This window comes from Dendronephthya gigantea, unplaced genomic scaffold (genome assembly GCF_004324835.1).
Source record: "Dendronephthya gigantea isolate DGI-Jeju-01 unplaced genomic scaffold, DenGig_1.0 000021F, whole genome shotgun sequence".
Taxonomy (NCBI): Eukaryota; Metazoa; Cnidaria; class Anthozoa; order Malacalcyonacea; family Nephtheidae; genus Dendronephthya; species Dendronephthya gigantea.
The window spans coordinates 561,255-587,523 of NW_021163031.1; the positions used below are offsets into that span (position 1 = coordinate 561,255).

The window sequence follows — 26,269 nt, forward strand, 5'->3', positions numbered from 1 at the left end:
TTGCATGTTGAGCCCGATTACGTTTATTTCCTCCATTTTTGGTCAACCGTAATCCAGAACGTATAAAAAAAGATAAACGGTGCATGAAGTGCATGTCTTCATAAGGGATAGTAGAAGAGTGTTGTTGTCTACATCGGTTTGAGATGAAAAAGCATGCAAGTCGTAAATATGAAGCATTCCGTTCCAAAATGCCGGGTTTAAAAAAAGCATGATTATAACATGAGCATTTGAATAATTGAAATAATTTTGACGCCATTGTCGGACAAAGCGCAGTCTAATTACAATTTTAAACCGCCTGCTGTTTTGCAACGTCGGCGCCACGCAGGTTAGACCACCACCAGGATCGAATTGACAAAGCTCAAGAATTGCATGGTAATTCCTAGAACTCGGTTCGAATGAGTGGAACTGAAGCGGTGAACTATAGATAAAAACTGTCATTGTGGACGATTTCTAAATGAAAATACCAAATTCGGACCGCCGGTCAGGTAACCTGAAATTCAGGTTACCTTTGGAGGGTTTTTCTCCGGGCACTCCGGTTTCCCTCCTTTTCGTTTGACTGTAAAAAACAGTGTCCATGTCTGGGGCCAAACCAAAACGTGTTCATTGATAATGATAAAAACGCGTTCGTGGCTTCTGGGTTCAATTCCCAGAACACTGTCGTAAGAGAGTTTTAAAAACATGGTTGTGGAATCATGACGTAATTAGCTACTACTGTTCGGAAATTTTTCGGATGAGATTTAGCATGTAATATAGAGCTAACCTCGTGCTCCTCCGGGAAGAGCATTAGTTTACCTAATTGGATAGTCTGTTAAAGTTTTTCTAAATAGGGACTATTGACTTTTTTTTTACCTTTTGGTGTGCCCAAGCGTATGAGACCTCCAGAAATTACAGTAGAGCTCAGTTTTCTAACCATACGCGCCTGCAGGCGGCTGAAGTGGAGAGACGTCATGTTAGCATGCATTTGAAGTCCGGCCTCTTGGACTTTCAGAAGCAGACCAGTGCACGTGGTTTTTGTTGTTTTTTGCGGTAAATGGAAGATCCTGAGGAATTATTATATTTCTGCATGTATTTCTGAAGGCTACTGGTTTGTATTGTGATTAGTTGATAGAAGAAGCTCAAAGGTATAATCATCTCTCATTGAGTCTGAGTACCCGGCGTACTGTACACTGTAGTGTACCACCTCTGAACCTCATAATTTGGGACTTGTCATGCAAGCCACTCTTCTGGATTTGATGAAAATAACTGAAGTAAAATGAGTGAGAAAAGTGCTAAAAAGACTGTAACACAGAAAAAGAGAAAATTGTCTTTAAGTTCACCTGAGGTAAATCTGGCAACCAAAAGGAAGAAACGAAAACAAGATAATGAGGTGAAGCCCGAAGCAGTTGCAGAAACTGCGAAAAAACTCAAAAGAAAGAATGTAACTGGTAAAACACAGGTGGTGACATCTGTAGTAAAAAAAAATGCCAACAAATCTGCAGATAGTCAAGAAAGTTCTGATGATCATTTGCCATTGGCACAAATTGCAAAGAGAAAGAAAACAACAAGCAGTGTCAGGAAAAATCTTCATGCAGAAAGAAAGGTTAAAAAAGAAAAACATTCATCTCCAAATCCAGTAGGAAAGCCTGTTGAGGGAAAGGTTAAAATAGTCAAGGGTGCTTATGGTTGTAGTAAAGCCAGTCGTAGTAAATCAAAATTGGGCTTGAAAGAAGGAAAGAAGATAACTGAAGCATCTATTGAAAATGAAAATTCTAGAGACTCGCATCCAACATTGTCTATTGATGGGAACATGTTAGTCAAAAGGAAAATGCTGTCTCCTAAAAAGCATGGAAGAACCACCAAAGTTGATAAACCTGCTAAAGACTCTCAATTGGTGAAAAATGTTGGATCTTCTCCTCTTAAAACAAAATCTATAACACCTGAGAAAACAACAGTTACTGAACATGATGCTTTGGAAGATTCAGATGGAAATGAGTCTGAGATGGATTGGGAGGATGTTGCAGGTAATATATATGTATATAGTTCCTTGGACATGATAGTATATAAATATATTAGTGGTTAAAATCTTTGCCAATTAATCCAAGATCATGTAATCTCATGTATTCCCAATGTCATCACAAGAGAGTTTCTAATGCCATTGTATGCTAATGACTTTATTCCCAATTAATGCATACTGTATTCATATAACTCATCACAAACATTAAATATACGTACGTGGTGTATAATTTATTTTGTAGAAGCATCTGGTTTATTTGATGAAAAAGATGCAGAATGTGATAATGACAATGAGCCATCCACAAGTAGCAAAGTTGAGGTTACTATCCAAGTTCCAGGGAAGAAAAGCAAATGTGGCAAGCCGTATGTGATTTTAGCTTTAGTTGGATTATTTTGGAATATTAAGTAAAGAAATAATAGGATCATGTAGCACTTGTCCAACACTATATTATCAATATGTAAGCTCTCATGATTGGAAACCTTTATATGTATACATACTCCCTAGCCTCCAACTGATTAATAATGTATTTTAGTTCTCAAGAAGAAATAAGAAAATGGATACAGCGAAAAATCAACCGAGTGAGACGAGAAGGCCAGATAAGTGCACACAAAGTAAGCATGAGTTTATATTATAAAATAACATGTATATAACACATGTTCTGATTGGTTGAATTAGGCCTGTGTTTGGATCAGGTCATCCAAACACAGAAACCATTAAGTAATTGTATATGATTTAACCAAAACTTAGTGATATTTCAAAGGCTTTTCACAGTTTACCTGCATGGATATTTCTAACAAAAGAATATACTTCACTAACAAGAAAATAAAATGATACTTTCATTTGATACATACTGGATAACAAGATACCCAGTGCTGAAACAAAAAAATTGATAAAATGAGATGAGTGTTTGTTGATTGCATGGAAATTCAAGATTTAATATTTTCAAATGGATTATATGTCCAAATGCATGAAGATGTTTTTATACTGAAGATTGTAATTACCCAGGTCTAATAGCATTCTGATTGTCTTTGTCCAGGTTCATTTGTTGACATTGTTGGCCATAGGAATGAAAAAGAATGAAATGTGTAATAATCAGCTGGTGCAGGTACTGGCATGATTTTAGTTATTTTGTTAAATTAACATTTTGTACTTCAATTAGGGAGGAATACCATGTAGTCTGGAGAGTATACAGGTCATTGCTGTAGTACTTTGGCATTAGTTCAACTAATTCTTCAAAAACATAAAAAATATCTCTTATTTTAGCCACTGGTAGTTAATTTTTTTCTATACTCAAGATTTCAATTCAAGAATTGCAGTAATACAGCTTGGTATATTTTGGCTGTTCTGACAATTAGCTGGCAATCATGTCCACACTTGCAGAGTTGCAACCTGAATTCAAAGGTCTAATAATAAGATGCTCCTCTCCACCCAGGTCATATGATGGCAATGATAACTGTTTTTAATAGATACACCTCAGACATTAGCAATTAATCCCTTTTGAACTACAGAATTCCTTCAAGATCTCAGATATCCTAATAAGACATCCTCATACCCACAATCTGAGGTTGTAAGTCAGAGCACCACCAGCAATACACCAGTACTTCACCAATCATCACGCATTATTTAATACTAATACGTGAACAACGTCTGTTTTAGGCTATTGGTCTGTCTGTTCTTCCTAATGTGTTTACTCAACGTGATGATTTAAAGACTTGGGATGTTCCGTTTCTTACAAGAGTCACCACTTGGTAAATATTTGCTCTTTTCTTTCCTCAATGACAGTTTGCAGACTAAAAAGCAAAATTGTAAGTTCATGGATCATCTCTGATCACGGGTGGATCTATAGAAATAAGAATCGAGTTGCTGCAAAATACAAAATTCATTTTAGGATGAAAAACAAAGCACCGAACCCTGGGGAATTTCATACAGGACACTCCGAGGTAAACTTCTCAGGGCCGGCTTACATGGAGCGAGTTATCCCGGCTGGGCGAAGTAAAAAGCACATCACATAAAACTTTGAATCGTAAATTCGTGGAATTTATTTCGCGCCTTTTTGAACTTCAGGGTACTTTCCTGATGAGAGTCTTAGAAAAGAAAATTTATGTAAGTTAAACTCAAAATGGACATGTTTTTTGGATTGAAAAAATTTTCGGTCTTACTATTCAGTATTTGATTTCCTTTGCAGTTACTTATTGCTATACTTCGTGGTTTGGGATTGGATGTTCGCTTGGTTATGTCGCTACAAGTAAGATATTTACCACAGTAACATAGCTTTTGAAAACACTTCATGATAATGGCGATAAAACTAGTTGTGACAAATGATTACCATTCACTCTCGTTTAGGCTGGGTTTGGTAAATGGCAAAATTACGTCAATATCACTTAAGTCAAAGTAATATGTAGCTACACTCGTTGTATTTTTCGTAGGTTTTAAGCAACAAGTTAGAAGATATCAGTCAAGTGAGTATACCATGCATATTGAGCTCTTGCAAGTCATAGTTTCTACTTTTTGCCCTCCGCCATTTTGGGTGGTGAAATAAAATGCCTTAGTTGACTGCAGTTGAATATAGCTGAAATTGTAATACCGTGGCTTATTGCCTCGCTTGAGAACTCCGAAGACCTAAAAGTTAACAAGGATTTCTACTAATCGGTTCAGGAAAAGTCTCGTGCTACTCAAGATGGCGGACTATGTTTGTGATAGGTCATCAGTTTTATTGCTGAGAAAACAACCTGTTTTATTTATATCTGCATCTGATTTTAGAACTCGAAATCGGAATCAAAGAAAAGTAAAACACCTGGCAAGGCTAAACAACCAACAACACCAAAACAAGCGGCAAAAAAGCAACCGAAAACTACACCAAAATCAAAGGAGACTTTATTGAATAAACTAAAAAACAAATCAACTCCTCCTGCAACTGGTAGAAGCACGAGAAAAACAACCAAAGCAGACGATAACACAAGTGAAACTAAAAGTGTATACTTTACATCACCTGAAAACGACTCTTCTGATGAAGGTGACTTTGAAATTCAAAAAAAGGCAACAAAACGAGGCAGTGCATCAAAACGAGGTAGTGCATCAAAACGAGACAGATCAGGTTCAGATCCTCTTGAAGATGCGCACCCGAGTGTCGAGAGCAGCGGTCTACTAAAGAAAGGTTATTACTAAATTGTGAATATTTTACTTTGATGTATATTTTAAAATTTTTAGTCTTTTTCACGTTCAATTTTAGGTCGTGATATTTGGGTCGAGGTTTATCTCCAGAAAGAAAAAAAATGGATTTGTAAGTATTGAGCTAGGCATTCATCTTCATATCTGTATATTTTTACAGAATGTGATACGCTAGCTCTCTTGTTATTCCTATCTGACGAAAATTTTGATATTCTTTTCACTCGTATAACAAGATATTAGCCATTTCCGTTAATTTACCTTTAGTTAATTTGGTTATAATTCATATAATTTCCCAAGTGGTCTTTCCCATCGTTTATTATCGTTCATCGTCGTCTCGGTCAATAAATTACTTTGAATATTTTAGGTATAGACGGTGATATATCCAGTGTAAATCAACCGGACGAATGTGAAAAACTTGCCACAAATCCAATTAAATATGTTATGGCTTTTGATAACGGTAATAGCAAAGTAGCAGAAAAACTAACGTTGACAATATAACGTTAAGGACTCTTCGTAAAACGTGTTCATATTGAGTCGTTGGTTGTGACGAATACATCCTTTTTCTGGGAGCCTTGCTCTCGTGAATAACGAATTCATGCAAATTAAGGCTCCTATTTAGAGGAGATCTACCAACGTGCCTCGTCTATTCCAGCACTTAAATCATTGAATTAAACATAATAACAAATATTATTATTCAACTTTATCAGAGTGTTCAATTAAAGATGTCACGTGTCGGTATGCAAGTGGTTGGCTGACCACAACACCGAAATTAAGAGTTGATTCTGATTGGTTGACAGAGACAATGGACTATTTTCGAACTAAGAACCATGTAAGTCAATTGTTCAACCTCGAACCTAGTCTCTTCATTGATCTAAGTTGCTTATTTCATGTTCTTTTTTTCTCGGAGCAGAAAAGAGACAAAAAAGAAGATTCACTATTGAAAGGTAAATGGAATGTACAAACAACTTAACCACTTCTTTATTGTTATGTTGATAAATATTTGAATTTTCTTCAAAGCTCAACTTCTTCGAAAACCACTCCCACAAACGGTCTCGGAATATAAGAATCATCCTTTGTAAGTTGGAAACTGTAACTTGTAAACATGTTTTCAGAGAAACTTCTATAATTCTTAATCTCGTACAATGAGCGATCACCACCATGCAGTATCGTTCATTTTGTGTTTTGTCTTATAGATATGTACTGAAAAGACATTTGTTGAAGTTTGAAGGTAAGAGTAAATCAGAGAGGATCGTTGTATATTGTATACAGCTCGGTAACAAGGTGATAAAGTGAAAAATAATTTCTTTATTTAGCAATCTATCCCGAATCTGCAGCTACGTTGGGATTTTGTCGTGGTGAGGCTGTTTACTCTCGAGACTGTGTCCATTCAGTACGTCATCTTCAAGCACGCTAACTTTGCTGTTATATTCTAACACGTTTTCTGGCAAAATGAAATATCTTTTTCATTCTTTTAGCTCCATACTCGTGAAATTTGGATGAAAGAAGCACGAGTAGTTAAAGTCAGTAGATCAATAGAGTCTCTTTTCCCACGCACATTGTTTCCTGCGCTCCTGTTTTTTTTTATAGAGTATTTTTTCATAACAGTCATTTACCCATTTATTTCATTTTTACAAATCTTTTCAGTCCGGAGAACAAGCGTATAAAATTGTGAAAGGAAGGAAAAGCAGGGTAGGTTCATGGATCCTGGTGTTTGTAAAAAAAAGCAGTGAAAACAAATAAGAATTTGATTCCCCGACTGACGGAATGGTTTATATTTAGAGAAAGATGTTAGAAAATGTGGGTGAAATTAAATCAGAATTATTTGGACGATGGCAGACGGAAGATTTTATTCCACCTCCGGTTGTTGATGTATGTATTGTTTCCCGTATAAATGATTTTCACGGATAAAAAATATTTAAAAACTATCGCTCCAAAAAATTCCAGGGGAAAGTACCAAGGAATGAATACGGCAATGTTGAATTGTTCAAACCCAGTATGTTACCTCTGGGTGCTTGTCATATTCAAGGTACTATTTTGTTGTTATGCCTCTTACAGTTATATGTAAGGCGTGTAGTTATGATGAGACGTTCCTTTCATTGTTTCTAGTCCCAGGTATCCATCGTCTTGCTCGTAAATTGAATATTGATGCAGTTCCTGCTGTTGTTGGCTTTGATTTCCATGGAGGATTCAATCATCCTATGTAAGTGAATGTTTCAGCCTCATACATAATTGGCTTTCTTCTTATTCACTATTAGTTCATGTAAGAGCCAGCCAGCTTGGCTGGCACAATCATATAAATGTTTTCATTTTCCAAGTGTTGAATAACTTGATCGTTATTTGGTGAACATTTTAGTATCGATGGAGTGGTGGTAGGTGAGGAATACAAGGAACAGTTGTTGCTAGCATGGGATAAAGAGCAACAGGAAAAGATCAAGCGGGAAGAAGCTGTATGTACTACGAATAATCCTTTTCACTAAATTATCAATACCTTTCTAAAAGGCATGCATTATTTCAAGTCCTTCACAGATAGTTGCATCTCCGGTTGTTCTTGAAGCACTCTTCCAAGAAAGATTAAGCCATGTGAATGAAGCGTCATAATTATTTTTGTCTTTAGAAACGTGAAAAACGAGTGCTTGATAATTGGACTCACATTGTGAGGAGTTTGCGCATCAGAGAGAGACTTAAACGTAAATATGCAACGGAGGTAAAAATTTCATTTTGTAAACGATTAATTCAGGTTAGTTTAGATAATTGAACTGAATGATGACAGAAGAAGAAGAAGAAATTTGTTTGTTATGACTCATGCAGGAGGAAGTTGAAACAAAAGTTGAAAAGAATGGTCCTGAAGAATCTGAAGATATGACTGACATATCATTATCGTGGCCCCGGAATAAACAAGGTAATGTTTGGGGTAGTTCAAACACTTTCCAGATCACCACATGTCATAGAAATACTGAGATATACAACAATGATGTTGTCCAGCGGCCTTACACGCCCATAAGAAAAGTAACATTCGCCATGTAAACTGTTGAGAAATGTTTGTGTATAATTTATTTAACTGAGTTAACTGATGATGCGGATAAGTTTAACTTCCCTGTTTGATGAATAAAAAAATACGATTATAGTAGAAAATACCATTTTAGTAGAGCGGCCTGAGACTGTAATCCCCCGGCTTCAAACTTTCCCTATTTCACGTGGCTGCTTGTGTGGATATCAGTGGACTATAAGGGGTAGATATAGATTAGAGCACTACAAAATCTTGAAGAAAATAACCTCCCAAAATAGTTGTTGTATAAAAAGGAATTTAACGTTTTAACTATAGTTAGTGACAAAATTAGCCAATCAGTATCGTGTATTTTGTGTATCATAGAATGTAGCCTCTCTGTATAGTACAAGAATTCTTTCATTTCAGAGGGCAAGACAGCTCGCGATGACGATGGACATTGTCACGTGTTTTTACCGGCCAATCACGTGCAAGATCCTATCACAGGTGAATGGAGCAAAACATGTGCTTGTGGATTGAAAGAACCGCTTGAAAGATCGTAAAATGTTGTACGGGTAGGATCAGAGATGTTTTATTTTTGTATTAACATTGTGTTGCTTTCATTTGGTAATGTAACGTTAACATTACCGTGTGAGAGAACCGAACCATTAGATAGTAATTAGCTAGTTTTGTTAACTTCAAAAACTGTTCAGCATTTTAATGTGTGCGGACAATATGAACAGTCAAGTACTCGTATAAGAAGTTCAATATTAATTGTTTTGTTAAATATTAGTTTTAAACACCGTTATGTTGATTGTACAGAAGATATAGGTGAGCCAAAAATGTTAATATGGACATGTACAATATATTGCAAAGAAGTCGTTCATAAATAGAACATAAAGGAGTGTACATTTATCTTAATACTATTATGAGAAAGCAACTTTCTTTTATGTAAATTGCATGTGAATTATCTTTAAACGTTTCGCAAAATTAAGCTCCAGTGGAAATTTCTATCAATTAGCCTTTCTCACGATGACGTTTTTGGGGTACTTTCAATTGTCTCCAACGGTTTTAAAAATTATAACAACATGAAAAGCAATTTTTTTTAGAATCAACAGACCGTTTGAAGAATAACTCCAGCCTAAAATTAAAGATAGTCACCGTTACGAGGTCTTACTCTCACGATTTTGAAAAAAAGTACCCCAAAAATGAGAAAGGCTAATTGTGGTTCAGCGACTACCTGACATTTCGTGGGTTCGTCAGAAAACGTCGATACATTATTTTGTATATGTTTAAAGCAGTTACTGAACCACATTTGATGGTAGGTTATTTAAAGAAGCAGTCACGCTGCACTCTAGTTATTCTGGATAGGTTTTTAGTGTAACTGGTGAATGATATACAATCCTGCTGAACGGCAACGCAATGATATGTTTAAAAGTCCAGCTTATAAACATTGACAAGTTTCTTGACGGAAAAGAAAAGGCCAAATATGGTGCTAAAAATCCCGATAACAATAATGGACACATCAATCCCGTAGCCAACATTGCTCATTTCATTTCTCATCAAATTGAGATGAAAAAGCGCGGGAAACACCAGGACGAGCGCGACCGCTGACACACTGCCGACGACCGCCATGAGAAGTGAGAACTCTGGAACCATGATGGCGACTGTTACCGACAACAACACGAGGAACACCCGAAGACTAGAATTCACGCATAACTCCTTGTTGGAAAGCTTGTAATCTTCTGTGGAATAACAAGGCGGAATTATTCGCAGGTTGCATTTATCAATGATATTAATGAGCGCAAACGAAGGTAACGCGTAAGAGAACATTCCGTTGAATCCAAGAAAGGTATCGATCGCTGATTTGAGAGGACCAAATGGTAGATTCTCGGAAACCTCCTGCATCGTTTCGGTTTTGAAGGTTAAAACAGCTAAAGTACCAAACGCGACTTTAAAAACCATCGCAATTGCGTAACAGATATTCATAACAAGCGGGAACCTTTCTGGGGACTTCATTTTCTCTTCGACAGACGGTAAATAAGGATGAGAAACAAAACTGAATAATATAATACACCAGGCGACCGGGAAACCTTCAGGGTTGAAGAATGGTAGAGCATCCAGGTCCCAGGTGTGATATTCTGAGATACTATATCCTATTGTGGAAGTAAAGACGAAGAGTAAGGCAAAGACACTGAACATACTAAGCCAGGAAATACGGGAAAGATCATTGATGAAGACGCTTGGGAGAACCAAGATTCCTGCGATGGCGGTCCAGCAAGATGGTCGGAGTATTGGGTGCGGCCAGATGTCATTTAGGAAGTCGGAAATGAGGAGGAGATAGAGGACTAGGGCCGAAAAAAGATGAAGAACCTGAGCACAACCAACTATAGTTTTGCCATGGCTTGGCCAGCAGTGTTCACCTTGAAGAAAATGAAAAACTGTTATAATGCAGTAGGCTTCGCTTTTGCACAAAAGTTGTCAGTTTATTTTCCGACCCGAAGGTGATTATTTCCTAACAATACGTTTATACCAACCTAAATCTGCATAACCATGTCGAACTCTGATTTTAACTCCCCGTTGTTTTGCGTACAAACAGTCAACGATCAACTTTCCCGTGTAGTTGGTTAATAAAGCCACAAACACCATAGCAAATATGGAAGCATAACCTCCCTGACTTATTGCATAAGGAATTCCTAGGGTACCTGTGCCTGGAATGGAAACAATAAAGAGTGACGTCAATAAGTGCAACAGCTGGTCCTGGAGCAGACAATTATCAAAATGGGAAAAATTTGAATATTATATGTTGGAAGAACTGCTTCTACTAAGATATCAATCACGGTTACAAGATTGATAAACAATAATGTTGTTTTGTTCTTGTGGCTTCAATGTTGATATTCAGGTTGCCCCCCGTATTGTCCCCACCCCTTTTCGCCGCTATTCCTCTGCCCTGCGATCAAATGAGGGTGTGAATGTTGCATCTACCGTATTATTCTTATTCTATTCGTATCTATTCTTGTCGTGATAAGCAGGTTTACATGGTACGTTCTGGGATATTCTTGAACCATTGCGCGATGGAACTTTTGCGACCTTTTTTTATAGGTTATGCAATATTGATAGGAAAGAAATCATTTTGTCAAATACTCTGTTAATATTACTAAGCAGCGAGATAAAAAGAGAATGAAGATAAAGTCGTTTGACTGCATGGCCTAAACGTAAAATTAAAAAGGTTTGAGTCTTGCCAAGCTTCCGTATTGGGTAAAAGAACATGAATTTTAGATAATATTCTGGGCTTTTGTTTTAGTTTGTTTTATCCAGTTAAAATCTTCTAAAAAATAAGATAAGTAAAACCAAACCTCCTACGGTTTAATGTTTTTGTCACGCATGTTTCGTAGAGGTGCAAAGAAAACTTGGAATCTCCTAGAAATCAGGAATGATTTTGACAAATCTCTCATAAACCATATGGAAAGTAAAATGAACTAGGATACAGGTCATTACGAAATAACTAATAATGTTTTTGGCTTAAGTGTTTTCATCGATTGGCACCGAAGTTCCTAATCTTCACTGACCACACCTAATTAGTTAATAACATAATTAGTTTCAATTATATATTGTCAGTTATTTAATAATTTGTGGTCACAGGGTCACATCTTCCCGTCATATAATAACACGATTTTAAAGTTCTCAACTTTCCAATGGTCGCAATCACGCGAAAATTTAAACGTACAGTTTATTTTCTATGAAATGTCAAAATTAAGAAACGATAGCAAATCATAATTATGTATTTATCTGGCAAACATTTTTCTTCCTAAATAATGTTTTATGCTCACTGATTTTATAGGAATCATATTCCTGTGCGTTTTGAACATTTCACAATATTTGTAAGAACGATTTTTTATATAATTCATTATTTTTTCGTTTGTTGTTTTGTCTGTTAAACAATTTTTTTCTTCCATAAGCAGTGATAGGGTGAAATCGATTTACATTGCTTGTCATGTACGATAAACAATACAAAAATTCTAAACAATTAATTTCAAGTCTTTTAAAAACTCGGCGTGAGCCCGAACTAATTTAATCATAAAGGCATGCAAATGGGGCCCTATCTTGATGTGTACAAGAATCTTCTAATCTGAAAACCTGACGTTCGATGTAACTTATAGCAATTGTTTTATGTCGCTAAGACGTCAACTTGTGATCTGTTTCGTTATTTTTTACTATCAATTGTGAAATTTTGTAAGATGGTTTGCATTGCCTTTGGATTGTTGAACACAGCATTAGGATATTTGTAAGCTTCACGTTGGTATTTCCTCTTCCAAGTCATGCAGTTGAGATATATCATCAGATGTCAATCAAATATACAACAAACTGTCAAATACTAGCAACCTTTCAATGCTTCATAATTGTATTATATAGGAATTTATATATATAGTGTTAACAATCAAACCTCACGAACCTACCTTGTATTAAATTTGAGATATTCCATCCAGCCTGCAAGCTTGAGGTAGTTCCTTTGCTTTCTTCCTGAAACACTTCCCCATCTTCAGCCTCTTCTTCTTGTAATAACTTGGTATCTTCTTTGCTGTCTAATTCGTCCTCACCAGTTGCCTCTACGTCGTAACTTGATTGTTTGTTTACTTTTTGAGCTGCTGGACTAGTCCCTGTACTCTCAACTCGTGTCTTTGTTGGTTTTACAACACCTTCTTGCTCAGAGTCAGATGCTCCTGAAACGAATTTGACAAGAGAGTCTATGATATTATTGAAAAAGGTACTGTAGCTGTTTTCCTTTCTTGAAGTACTGGGTGACTTCCTGGGCGAGTGTTTGCTCGGTGATTTTTGCGCATTCTTGCTCGATGAAGATCCGAATTTTGGCACATGTTCATAAACCCTGGCTGTGGGTTTCCTATTTACTTTGAAAAGTGCTTTTACTTTGTAGGAAAAGCTCGAAAGAGCAGCGACAACGTTCATAGTTAGGTCTCTAGTGCTCCACACTGCCACTCCAGGCGAGTAACTGTGAGCCACTCATTACTACAAATGTGTAAGCCAAAAACAAGTTCATAGTGAAAATAAATCTAGTCAAAACTCGTAAATAATTAATACGTTATTGATGACGTGCCCGACGAAACTTTTGCCCCAACCAGATGTAAATCCAATTACATCGTACTCCAATTCTATTAAATTTCCGTCAGGTGACACCCCTTAAAATCCTTCAGCCCGTTAGCTAATTTCAACGTAGTTAATGTTTTAATCATGTCGATATTTTTTTACGCAGAGAATTGTTGAAATCTGGTTTCGTTTCAATTTATCTTTAGTCGAGTGTTCATCAATGAATTTTATATTGCGAAAAATGCTAAGTGTCGCCTTCTCAAGGACTGCTCCTTGTACCGAATTGAAATTGTCTGCAATGAAATCAAAATATGCGATATTCTATCTTGGAGAACTGGGTGATATTCCATCTTGGAGAAATGTGCACGCCAAAAAATAGAGAAAGAAAAGCAATACTCTGTCTACTGATTGAACAAGTCATTTTCGAAGATTGGAAATGGCATATTTTTTTCATGTCCGTATATTAGACGTTGCATGACTTTATATTTGTGCGTGGTAACAGCTTAAAGTGCAGTCAAAATATTTGCCACTCTCTTTCACGTTCTTCTAACGACTTTGCTGATGAACCTTATGATAACGAACATGTTTTATGGTTCGGTTTGAAAAAGATAAAATATTAATTACAGGCAAAATTGATGAAACGATTTCTAATAATCTTGCGAGATTGTGGAAATAAGCACCATTAAATTGGGGCGGTAAAATCGTGTTCCTGACAAGATTACCATGTGATTATCATGTGATTACCATGTGACTACCGTGTGACTACATTTGATTTGGTTTATTTGGTTCAGTTAATATTTGTTCTTTCTCCTTCGAAAAACAAGGCTAAGAGAAATGTTTCCTGCTTTGTCCACTTTCAGGAAACATGGCTGTGAAGAAAACAATATAGACTAGAAATCCCGACTAGAAAACAGTGTATTTTGGTTTGTTCACTTTTAAGAAACACGCATGCGTAGCTTTAATAGGCTTCCTCGGTTTTTCCACCTATGGGAAATTGGGAAAACAATGTTTTTTGTATGGTTTGTCATATCTTCAGATTAAAATTTTTCTTTGTGGCTCATCCCAGTCTCCTTTTTTACACTCGACTTTCTTTCATAATCATAATTACGTCTTATCTGCATACTGCCGCGCAACCACCTCTGTTTTCAAACTAATTCAAAACGAAGTTCAATATTAAAAGTTTGTGCTTTTAATAAAACTAAATCCGTTTTATAATTTGCCGACTGTAATGGATTAACACTAAAGAACCGGCATATAAACAACTTATAAATGTTAATAATTAATGATGAGTTGAAGAGCTATATGCGTACATAATTAACGAATTACGTCTGTACAGATATATTCAGATCTGATCATTTCAATCAGTTGTGTAAAAGTATTTTTGAAATCATGAGTGCATACAGTTTAAGCGGCCGTGTTCATGTTGGATAACTGATCAACCTTAACTCGGAATTTCCAACTAATAGAAAAATACTGAATTTATCTATTTTATACTTATCAAAAGTAATTTATAATTAATGACTTTGCAGTATAATTTCGTGTGAAATATATTGGACCACGTACGGACACTTGATAATTTTGAAAAATAATGAATCTATATCTTCGTTATCATATATGACAAAAATATATCGGCTTCTCGCTCTTTTATAAGAAAAACAGTTCATTTAACTTCATATAAATCTGCAAAAATCTTCGTGAATCTTTTGCCATGCATATTTTTGAACAGAATTTTGATTATTTTTGATAAACTTCATCTTGTAAGAAATTCAAATTAAAATCTGCCCACGATTTCGATGACAGTCAAAAACAATTATGATATTCAGAGATCACCCTTCGTGTTTATATATACAGTATTTGTCAAATTCGAGATATTGGGACTTGGTGACAATGTTTAACGCAAGATTTTTGATATAGACATATAAAAGAAAGAAATTTTGACAGGAATCGCAGCATGGGGGAAACACATAAATATTATATTTTTTATTATTTATGTTCTTATCTTAAGCAGAGATCCACATATCGTTGAAGACGTGGGAACTTGTGAATTAACTCTTGTTGCTTTTTTAAACATTAAAAAACATTGTTTCTTCTTCAACCAATTTATACCATTTTACCATTCACTACCTGCGTAAGACGAGCTAAGCTAACATAAAATTCTGTTTACCCAGGGAAAAACACGTCCATTAGCTTACCACACAATGTGCCATGTTCCAAAGTCTATCCACCTGCATGGCTAGCGCTTTAAGTAACCTAGAGAAATTCTGCGTTTCGTTGCCCTGAGAACTTTGTCTCTTCGCTTGGTACTACTTACAAGACCCGCCAATATGGCGATTTCCCTTTAAGCCAACCACAATATGGAACAATTTAAATACTGCCCAACTATATAGTTATTTAAACAAACACAATATATATGAATAAAATTCGTTACCTACCTAAATTATCCATCGGATCAATACAAAGACGATGATGCGATAATGCGATAGTTTTTAAACCAAATGAGGATTGCTTTTTAAACGAAATGTTAAATTTGGCTTCAGTAAGAAACAAGAGCCACTGCCTAGAATTACTGGCCAAACAGAGTGCACAGCACACAAAAAATTAAACTTTCTTTATAATATTTGATCTTTAAAGTTCGGGTTTGAACATTTCAGTCGCATTTATTGAACTTCCAACGCAAGCAACGAAGAAAGGTTCAATCAGTAAAATCTGTATTATAAGAGGTTTGTGAATTGTTAATGACTTTTAAGATCGTATAGTAGATAAGTAAAATAAAGTCATGTTATTGGTCAGTCAATTAAGTAATTGTTTATTGGACATTATATATACTGACTTGAAAAACGGCGACGCTATTCAGTCATTATGACATATACATTGTAATTTTATACCGTTCAGCTGACTCGGGTCCAAGCCTCTGCGGTTTCGTTTCTTCGCTGCTACACCACGGGATTGTTCAAATGTAGTTTTAAGTTCAAAAGTATTTAGTATAGGCATTTAAAAAGTTTTTCCTAGAAACTAGAAATATGAATTTTTCGCTGAATCAATCCAAATACTTTTCCCAAAGTTTTGGAAGAAGTTAAACAACCACACGAAAACAATCCTGTCCCCTATCAAGCCGTTTAATGCAGCAGTTAATCTCTGCGTGTTTAGACCTGTGTTTAGTATTCCATCGGGAAATGCATTTGTCATTTTATCTGGGATTGATATTGATTGTGGTTTCCAAGCAGCTGCTGCAAGATGCAAGTTCAAAATTACCGTTTATAGGTCGGGAGAACATCTGGTTTTCTGGGGAATATTCGAAGAAGCAAACACTGGAGAATGCAACAGAAGTAAAACTTTAAATTATATTTAGAAATGTGTGTTGAAAAATTGCAAAGAAGATTGAGAAGAGAAGATTGATAGGGCTGGGTATGAGATTAGATTATATGTGAGATAACTGCGAGTCTGCGACCCAGATACTTCAAATGACCTTAGATCTGACATTATGCTGATGGAAGTATAAAATACAAGTTACATGTTAAAGGAGTGCTCTCAATTCTTATCTTTTTCAGCTGACATCAGTTTGCCACTAGAAATTTCAAACCAAGCCTACACATGCAACATTTTGACAAGTGACAAATACAATCATTCATTAGAAGATTTCAGACGAGAACGAAAAATTTATGATGATTGATTGCAGTTTAAAGCCAGAGAAATATCCTTCCCATGAATGTATGATATCAGCCTTCGTGTACCTACAGTTTATTTTTTACGTTTTCCAGCATATCAGGTGTCAGTGCAGGAAATATACTATAAGATCACAGCCTCGTACCCAGACTCTCCAATGGAAAACAGAGGTTGCATCCAGCTATTAGATGGAGACCAGTGCATGCCTGAGAATTTATTGCAGCGCATATGAGCGCACGGGACGCTTGCTTTTTTACCTTTTTAATATTTATACTTGCTTTTTTAATATTGCTTGTTTTAATATCGCAAGAAACAAATATTTATAAAATTTTCACAAATTTAATACCAATTCAACTGCTTTACTCAACTTCTAAATTTCCTTGTACTTGAACTCTAAGTGATTACAAGAAAATAACTGATCTGGAAATTTCATGCGAGTGGATAAAGTTTAGCGCTATCAGTAAAGGTTGGTCATATCATAAGTCGTTTATATATAATCCGTAGCATAAATCAGTTGAGAAATTTATTCAAATATGGAAACTTTATTAAACCCTTCATGAATATCATTTTCTTCCCTCTTAACCCGGCCTGAGAAAAAATACCTCCTCTCTGCGAGGAATGTAATTCTTATTTTGAATTTCAGATGGGCAATGATACGGAAAATACAACCTCTCCACTGGCCTGGTGTTGGACAACTACCTACATTGTTGTGCCTCTACCAAATCTCATCAAAACTACAGCAATATTTACCGCATTTCTTACTGCTCTGCTTACGTTACTCTCGATGCTTGGGAATAGCCTTTACATCCTCGTTTATATAAAGTATCGTCGATTTCAAACTGTATCAAATTTGTTACTTTTGAATGTCAGTGTAATTGGTTTCTTGCTTTCTTGCACAAGTCAGCCAATGTTCGTTATTCGATGTTTCTTTGAGGTATACGCAACGTATAACTGCATTTTGTGGGAATTTCAACATTTAAGTTTCCTGTATTTAACTTGCGTTTACTTTTTAACAATATTTCTAATAAGTTTTGATAGATTTTTGGCAACCTTTGTTCCATTGCGTTACGCAGCCATTTTCAATCAATCAAGAATAACCTTATGTGTAATCCTGGCCTGGTGCATTTCTTTTATCATCACTTCCTCAGTTGTTTTTGGTTATTTTATCTTTTATGCTGTGATTTGTCCACTTTTTATCTTGACGAAAATTTTGGTTGTGGCTATTTATATGCGTATTCTTCGACAAGCACGTTTTCAACGAAGGAAAATTCAAAACCAATTCCCAAGAACGAAAGTTACTGAAGAGAAAAACGCCAACAACAACAACAATGATACGAATATCCGTGAGAAAAAAGCAGAGAAAACTGTTTTAACTGTTGTCGTCTTGTTGTTAATCACAGCTCTACCTGCATTAGTTTTTGTTATCGTTGTGTTGACAAGTAAATATGATTTCAAACTCGCCTATCTTTATGGAAATGTGTCGGAGACGGCAATCTTTCTGGCAGCGACTTTGAGTCCTTTTGTATACTGCTGGCGAAACAACGAGATTCGTAAGGCAATGGTGTGTTACTTAAGAAAACGAGAATTCGAAACCGAGAGTTCAACACTCTAAATTGAGTAAAGAATTTTCTGCCTATTTGTTGAGGAACTTTGGTTAGTTTGGTGTCATGTTATTGCTTCCTTTGTAAAACATTGTAGAATCTAGAATTTTAAACGTGTAAGTTTAGTGGTAAAAATATCAGGTCTCCCTTAAAAAGACAAGGGCATTTTCCGCCTTCTTGCAGGAGGTGCACAGACTGATGTTTTTTTACTCGTACGATGGCGCGGAAAATACGTTGTGGCTATTTGTTAGCGACAGGGTTGGGACACGCCTTGCGCCACGTAACTGGAGTCATATTCCAATTGCAGCTGTTTTGTTGCGATAAGCAACATCGTTTGATTATAATTTGTTTGACTTTTTTATATAAATAACTTATAATGTTGTAAAATTATTATATTTATAACACAGAGAGAAAATTTCATATTGTGAAAATAATGTATTTTTTCTCGATTACTCTTGCCTTGAAAACTATCGTTTATTTTTACCTGACATTCAGTACAAACTTCCCTCTTTCTGTTCCTTAACAACGGAGGCTCGAAGAGTTTAATTAAAGTTGTCTATGAATATATAAATTACCTTTGATGAAATAAAATATAAATGAAATAAAATACGCAGTTTTGCTAAATGAATATTGGTATTGATTGTCGATGTATAGAAATGATTCTGGATTCCCATTGGTTGTGCCTAATTTAATTACATTAACTATTTTAATAAATGCTGTGAGCAACGCTGTGGTAATTTTAACTGATGTGTTTCAATGAAGAAGATGAAACTAATTTATATGTAAATAATTCCATTTTGATTCAACCAGCAGAAAGGCATTATATGTGAGAGGAATTATACGTTTTTTATAGTTATGTATAGTTGAAAAAGTGAAGTTTTTTTTGTTCAGTTCTACTTGACGTGTTGTATATTTTAGAAGTTAAGTTCCATGTTTCTGGTAAACTGATAATTAATATATTTGAAAAAACTGAGAAGGTACTGTCATATATTCATATAATCATATTTATGTAATGTTAGCTGTATTTCAACACCTAGATAGCGGGTAGTTTATTGTAGAATACTAGCCTACTTGGACACAAACTATGGCAACGTATACTTCACTCCATATTAACAATTGAACCATGTGCGATACCGTTTTTCAGGTAATTCAGCCACAAACCCAACAGAAAAGATTTAAACAGCATTTACACAGACTGTCTGAAGTCGGCAAAAATATTATTGTACAAATTGCCCACCTCGGCTACTGTGAATGGCTAAGTTAAAGAGTGGGACGATCTTTAGGTTTTTTTTTAATTTTAACGCATCGTTTCGACACATCTAATTATCAAAAACTTTCATTTATCAATTTAAATTTGACTTGACCGCTAATGCATGCAATTGACTGATTGCGGACCCCTTTGTTTTTTACAGGAAGCATGATGATTGAAACCTCTACTTTTTGAAAAGACAGTCTGCAAACTACCCGCCAACAAATGACGTTCTTTGATTTTGATAACGACACCCATAATCCTTACGGAGAATGCACTGTGACGTCATATCTCAAGGATGTCCCAAGTCGTGATATAGTGGAACACAAGATTGCCCTGATCATCATCCAGGTCATACTCTGTCCTTTCGCGATGTTTATTAACTTTTTGTTTCTAAACGTTTATTACTCAAACGATCGGCTGAAAAACAGGTCCAATCTGTTGCTGGCGAATTTGTCACTATCGAATTTATTTTACGTATCCATCTCGTTGCCTCTCTCGACCGTGCGTCATGTCTTGGAGATTATGGGGACTCATGTGTGTATTCTTTGGGATATTCAGCAATGTTTATTTCTGTACCTGTCAGCAATATCGTATACAGCGTTGCTACTCATAGGCGGGGAACGATTTGTCGCGCTGTTTTTGCCTTTCCAGCATGCTGATATTTGCACCATTCCAAAGATAATACGAGCTATTGTCATCGCATGGTTAATATGCGCCGCACTGTTGACGCTAATCCTCATAGGCTCAGAAATATTCTACTCCATTGTATGCTTCATACTCGTCGCAACCTTGTTTGTCGTTGCAATTATCCATTGGAAGATCTTTCTCGAGGCAAAAAAACAGAGACGAAATATTTTTGCAGAAAGGTTATCCATCTCACAAAATATGCCGGGCCTCGCTGTTGCAAGGTCGCGCAAGGCGGAGAAGAATGTGGGCTGCGTCATTGGTTTCATGTTGGTCTGCAGTCTTCCCATGGTCGGATACTTGGTGTATACGCTTATTGCTGGATTTTCGGTGTTTGCTGCTTATGTAGTTGCTTCCTGGGCTGAAGTGTTATTGTTCATGAACGCGACTGGTAATCCCTTTATTTATTGTTTAAGAAACAGGTGTATTAGTAATGCAATGTGGAACGTGATATTGCGGAAAAAATAATGATTTCACTCGTTCAGTACCAAATACTCACAACTGAAAAACAAACATTGTATTTAGCGTATCTTATCATATAATATGAAAAATGGGTCGCATTCTGCGTGCTTAACAATATGCCTGTACTTTAAAGTTTAAAACACAAAAATTGCTTAAAACTGGGAATCTTATGCCAGGTTTTTCATTCTCTGCAAAGCCAAGGCATTCCTGAGCCATACAAGAATTAGATTCGTCTATTGTTCCTTATTTTAATACCATTGTATTGTATGGTAAAACCTAATTTATTATAATAATGCAAAAAGTTAAAAGTAGTTTTTCTGAATCTTCTTTTCGCAAGTTTTCAATCTTCGGAATGTTTTGAACCTAAAATATCTTCCAAGCTTTTTCCTTGCTATCAGAATACTTTTACGGAGTCTTCCCTTCCTGTATTTATTAACAAGGTAAACTATGAAACATGGCAGCCATGGCATTAGATGTGTATTTTTGGGGTTTTTGGTCTCCACCTCATTACATTTGTCCTGATTAACATAATACGCGAGATGAAGATAAAAATTCCGGGGGGAGACTGAGGGGAGTAGAGTAAAATTCTAATTTTTTTTTTGGAGAACCTTTACCAACTGTGGAGAACTGAGTATTGAGTGCAACGTAAAACAAGTTCTGGAACTTTCTTTGTAAATAACGTTGCAAATATGTCTCTACAATGGACGTTAGCTGCTGGTTTTTTGTATTTAGAAATCGTGTTTTTATTCCTGCTTTGTTTGCCGATTATTTCCTCGGCAAGGTATGTTTGAATCAAGCAATTGTCTAAGACAATATTCATAATTTTCACAGTGAACTTTGTGCTTGTGCATTTAGGTGGAGTCGTATTTTTACCTCTAACTTTCTCTCTACTTGCCTAACCTATGGTCATCTCTACTTCAATGTTTTCGTTGTTGCATTGTTGATCCTATTTCTGGGTGAGTATTTTGAAATGTAGAAATTTTTCGAAAGATAAACAATGGGAAACAAAGTCAACCTTTTCAATTAAAACAACAACAACAATGATGAATCATCTTGCTAAAAAATAGCTTCAGAGCAACATGCTGTTCGTTTTAGTCTTTATACAGGCTTCCTACATAATTTAAGCTTAGATATTTTTCTTTACTTTTGTTCCTTAATTCAAGCACTTCACTTTTGTGCTTTAATCTTTGTCACTCTGAAATCATTGAAATGATGTTTTTATCAGTCAAATTGGCACGAATATTTGGCCAATATATTTTATACTATCTATGGGAAAATGTAAATTTAATATTTTAAACATTACCCCATGCAAAGTATTATTTAGTATATCAGAATAATATATAAAATCTTCTGTATTGAAAATGAAATTGAAAAAGTAGAAGTGTAATTACTTTTACATTTCATCAGCAAATTGTTAGGTAATGAAACTAACCGGATTCTAATGAGATGAACTGAGGAACTGGTCATCTCAGTGCTATCCTATCTTGATAAGGGAGTGGTATATTCATATACTCATGTTGGACATTATTAATTTCTTTTTAAAATGTTTGTTTTTATGGTCCATGAATGTGAATAATACATGAATATGTCCCCCCCCCTGCTGATCGATGCTGGCAATGTCACTGAGTCAACTAGGCCTTATCACCAACTTTAATAGAATCCAGTAGCCAATATCACCCAATAAACACACTTGGACCATATATTAACTTTGCATGTAACTGGGTAACCAATTTCACCCACTAACTTAGCCAACAACCAAATTGATGGTCACCCCGCCACGACAACTTCCAACCAGCGTTACCTCAAACACTTTGTTAATATGCATTGTTTTCATAGATAATATGTAAGATTGTAATGCATATTATTCTCAGAGATTTTAACTTCAGGTATATATTGAAACACATTTAGATTCAGTGAGAGAAACGTATAAATTCCGAGATGATGACTGGGCCAAAGCAGATCCTTCTGTTGATCCTAGAACATCAATGCAGTTTAAGATGAGATTGTTTCGTGCTCAGCGAAATATCTATATCACTGGTTTTGCTCTTTTCCTACTTTTGTAAGTGTTGTAGAAGTGTTAATACTTGATTGTATCTGCCACTACACTCATCTCAGGTAATCTGGGAAATAATTAACTTCCACTTTATAGACCCTTGTGTAATGACATAGTTTGATTGCTCAAATGCTCCTAGTCAAAAGAAGTTCAATTGCCTGTACAAGCTAAATCACAGCATAAAATACGAAAATACCATATAATACCACTTTTGATGTTGATTGTAATTTGTCTAATTAATAGTTTCAATGAGATTAATAAAATAGAGTATATTTTTACATGGCAATAGTGCAAAAATGCAAGCAAAACTTTAGGAGTACCTCAGTATTATTATTATAAAGTATAAAACAAAACACAATCCAAACACCAACATCTTGGAAGATCTAAGACAATTAGACTGAACCAAAACACCAAAAGTGAGGTTGTAATATCTCAATTTTATTTCAAAATCATCACCTGACTAATTACATATTGGCATAACAACCATATTAGAGATTGACTTTTTTTATTAAGCTGTGTTAAAAGCTATAAACTATACTTACATGCAAGTATGGCTGACATATGAATATAGAGCAAAGCTTTTTTGACTGTCCAGAGAAGGTTGTGCATGAGGTGATACAGTGTACTTAGTTCAGTTTATGATGGATGGTCATTGAGTCTGAGTTAACTATTGAAGCTTTATTGTAGTGTTGTCCGTCGAGTGGCTTCTCTTCATCAACACCTTGCCAATGCTCTTGCAAAGAGTGAGGCAGCCATGAAACAAGCAAAAGGTGTCAGTGACCATTGTGAACAACTGATGGATGAAATTGATGAGTTAAAGGTTAATTTTTAACTTTACTGTTAATTTTTACCCTAGTTGATGGTTAATATTTACATTTCCCCAGTTGTATTTATAAAACTATATATTGTACCAAATGTTAGGGGTCATATATTTGCATTTTCTTTATGTGTTTGTAATTATCTTTCTAACCTTTCTATAGAAATCAAAGGGAATTAAAGATCAGAAACATTCAGATGATGATGAAAGTCACGTGGATGACTTGCTTAAAAAGAAAAACAACGAACTTGCAGAGAGAGAGAAAGGTGAATAAAGGATCTGAGTACAATCTTGTGTCAACTCTATCTTGAGGAATACTTTTCAGTTGTCAACTATTCTTCAAATCTTTATTTGGGATTTGTTTGTCATATTCAAGAGTTGGAAATTACTCGGAAAGATCTTGAACAAATGAAAAAGCAAGCTGAAGGAGTAAGCAAGGAGTATGACCGTCTTCTTGATGAACATGGGAAACTTCAGGTGAATACACTGTACTTTACACAAAATTACACTGTGGACATGATGAGTATTATTAGGTCTAGACCATGGTTCTTCTGGAAAAGGAGAATAAGTGGATTTACTAAGAGTTTACCATTTGAAGAGTCGTTCACGGAGACAATTGGCTATGCTGGGAACGAAATTTTGCAGTTTATGATTCCTGGGTATTAAGAGCTAGCCACTGATCTGAAAATATAGTGGAGTTAGCTCATGTCCTCGCTATGCTCTTACTGTTGCTGCTTACATAGACGAGGTTCAGCTCTACAAATTATTCTGTAATGAAAGGGTTTTAAAGCGTGTTTAAACTCTTGGTAATGCCTGTAAAATGTCCTTTGGCACAATTTTGAGATGTTCATGATCTAGTAGTAGTAGCTTGCAGCCGATGGACATGAGGAATAAATTGTTGTACTTCTACAACTTCCTTTCATAAAATATTTTTCTTTTCATAGAAGGAAATTGAGAAGAAAACCGAGGTAGACAAGAAGGATGAATAACCCGCTGTGAGATGAAACACCAAAGTTTAAATTTAATAGGAAGTATATCGTAAGTGAAACCAGTTGAGATTTTTAAAACATTTGTCAGCTTATGGTAAATATTGGGTGAACATTCTTAGTCTTGCAGTGAGATAGTAGCAAACTGCTTTCCGCTTTATTTTCTTACGTGCGTGCGTGAACACACAGGAATGTTACATTGAATAACTATAATAGAATAAATCACTTGGGATTTAGTTTTATTTGTGACGCAGGCTATTGAGCTATTTAATGTAATTTACAGTTGAAATGGATTTCTGCTTTTCCGTGCGTGCGTTCGTGCACATGTGAAAAACGCAGAGCAAGTGGAAAGCAGGTTTCATTCTGATCTTGAATGTTTTATTGCTAATATGCCGCCACAGACTCAGCTGTCAATGAATCTGAGCCGTGATATGTCGGGTATAACAAGTGACCGCAGCACTGATTAAATGACAAGTAAAATCGCCTGTAGTCCCTGTACTATCCAGAGTTAAATACCATAATACTGCATGTGCCTAATCTTGCGTGTTACCCGATAAGACGATAACGCCATTCTTTCATTCCTTTCTTTTGGTTTCACCATGGTTTTGAAACTGTGGCACACGAAACTTTCCTTCATTAAAAGCATAGAATAAATGATGAATGTTTTAAAACCTGATGTTTAACTAATTATCGTGTTCTATGATCTGATCAAAGTGAAAAAGTAAGAATGTTCATCAGACAAACCATTCCGTGGACCAAGTCATTAGTCGTATATCCCGGCAGCAATTTTCTACGATCGATCTAGTTTAGGATCAACGCCTGTGCAGGCTGTTCTTTTCTTCGCATACTTGGCTCAGCATTCTATTTATCTTCAATGGCCTCTGACAATAGATATATATATACAATAGATATAACTGATACTGAACTGAAATAATCTCAAAAGTTAAGCTTCGCCATCTTTATAATCTCTAAAGTTAAGCTTGGTTTGTGCCCCCCCCGCTTCCCCCACGTAGCGAGAAGAAAGAAACGGTGTTCCCCACCCTCTGCAAGTCATCACCTCTTGTATTGACAGAATATGGTTTGAAAATCTTTGCCTAAAATAATTTTTTTGCATACCATCTAAAAAAGTTTAATAGTTGATGCAAAACCAGCAAATTTTTAGCATTCAATAATCGAGTTTAGATTATCATAATTGCAATTTCACTGCCGTAAATGTCTAGTGATAGGCTGACCATTTTTGGGAGGATTTTAAAACTTGGCACGTTTTTGAAAATGTTCACATTCCCTGGAGGTTTGTCATTCCGAACGCATTTTCTCGAAAAAACCTATGAAATATTAAGAGTATAACATTTGGAATCAAAATACTGTTTTACATCAAGTGACAATTTTATCATTTTGATAAGACACATGGTTCTTATCTTGTATGGCCGCATGCTGAGGAAATGAAAACGACCACTTCATTAATTAATATTCCGTCCCAGGTTTTTTAAACAGCGTGTTACTA

The 26,269-nt window shown here is 35.6% G+C and overlaps 5 protein-coding genes across 6 annotated transcripts; 4 read left to right on the forward strand and 1 right to left on the reverse strand.

The window, feature by feature from the left end:
• The first annotated feature begins 981 nt into the window (after positions 1-981).
• On the forward strand, positions 982-9,174 carry LOC114521983 (DNA repair protein complementing XP-C cells homolog). The gene is made up of 26 exons (XM_028542570.1): positions 982-2,000; positions 2,235-2,355; positions 2,526-2,604; positions 3,030-3,098; positions 3,650-3,741; positions 3,882-3,933; positions 4,058-4,096; positions 4,179-4,238; positions 4,420-4,452; positions 4,754-5,147; positions 5,223-5,273; positions 5,526-5,618; positions 5,869-5,990; positions 6,072-6,105; positions 6,179-6,236; positions 6,355-6,389; positions 6,475-6,551; positions 6,637-6,681; positions 6,806-6,850; positions 6,941-7,030; positions 7,106-7,187; positions 7,268-7,361; positions 7,515-7,608; positions 7,776-7,865; positions 7,970-8,060; positions 8,574-9,174. Exons 1-26 carry the CDS (start codon positions 1,253-1,255, stop codon positions 8,705-8,707), a joined length of 2,922 nt encoding a protein of 973 aa, XP_028398371.1. The 5' UTR covers positions 982-1,252; the 3' UTR covers positions 8,708-9,174.
• Positions 9,175-9,267: 93 nt separating this feature from the next.
• Positions 9,268-15,929, reverse strand: LOC114521978 (vesicular inhibitory amino acid transporter-like). 2 transcript variants are annotated; one of them, XM_028542563.1, is made up of 4 exons: positions 15,680-15,929; positions 12,602-12,865; positions 10,682-10,855; positions 9,268-10,567 (listed from the first exon to the last, which is right to left on the reverse strand). In XM_028542563.1, exons 1-4 carry the CDS (start codon positions 15,690-15,692, stop codon positions 9,576-9,578), a joined length of 1,443 nt encoding a protein of 480 aa, XP_028398364.1. In that variant the 5' UTR covers positions 15,693-15,929; the 3' UTR covers positions 9,268-9,575. The 2 variants fall into 2 exon arrangements, with proteins under 2 accessions (XP_028398364.1, XP_028398363.1); XM_028542562.1 differs by lacking the exon at positions 15,680-15,929 and having other exon boundaries at positions 12,602-13,153.
• A 1,624-nt stretch (positions 15,930-17,553) lies between these two features.
• LOC114521925 (trace amine-associated receptor 4-like) lies at positions 17,554-18,522 on the forward strand. The gene has a single exon (XM_028542500.1). It carries the CDS (start codon positions 17,554-17,556, stop codon positions 18,520-18,522), a length of 969 nt encoding a protein of 322 aa, XP_028398301.1.
• A 1,463-nt stretch (positions 18,523-19,985) lies between these two features.
• LOC114521926 (melanocortin receptor 5-like) lies at positions 19,986-20,915 on the forward strand. Its single transcript, XM_028542501.1, has one exon. It carries the CDS (start codon positions 19,986-19,988, stop codon positions 20,913-20,915), a length of 930 nt encoding a protein of 309 aa, XP_028398302.1.
• A 582-nt stretch (positions 20,916-21,497) lies between these two features.
• Positions 21,498-25,116, forward strand: LOC114521775 (B-cell receptor-associated protein 31-like). Its single transcript, XM_028542314.1, has 7 exons — positions 21,498-21,690; positions 21,765-21,865; positions 22,818-22,968; positions 23,650-23,782; positions 23,943-24,045; positions 24,156-24,256; positions 24,724-25,116. Exons 1-7 carry the CDS (start codon positions 21,599-21,601, stop codon positions 24,766-24,768), a joined length of 726 nt encoding a protein of 241 aa, XP_028398115.1. The 5' UTR covers positions 21,498-21,598; the 3' UTR covers positions 24,769-25,116.
• The last annotated feature ends 1,153 nt before the right edge of the window (positions 25,117-26,269 follow it).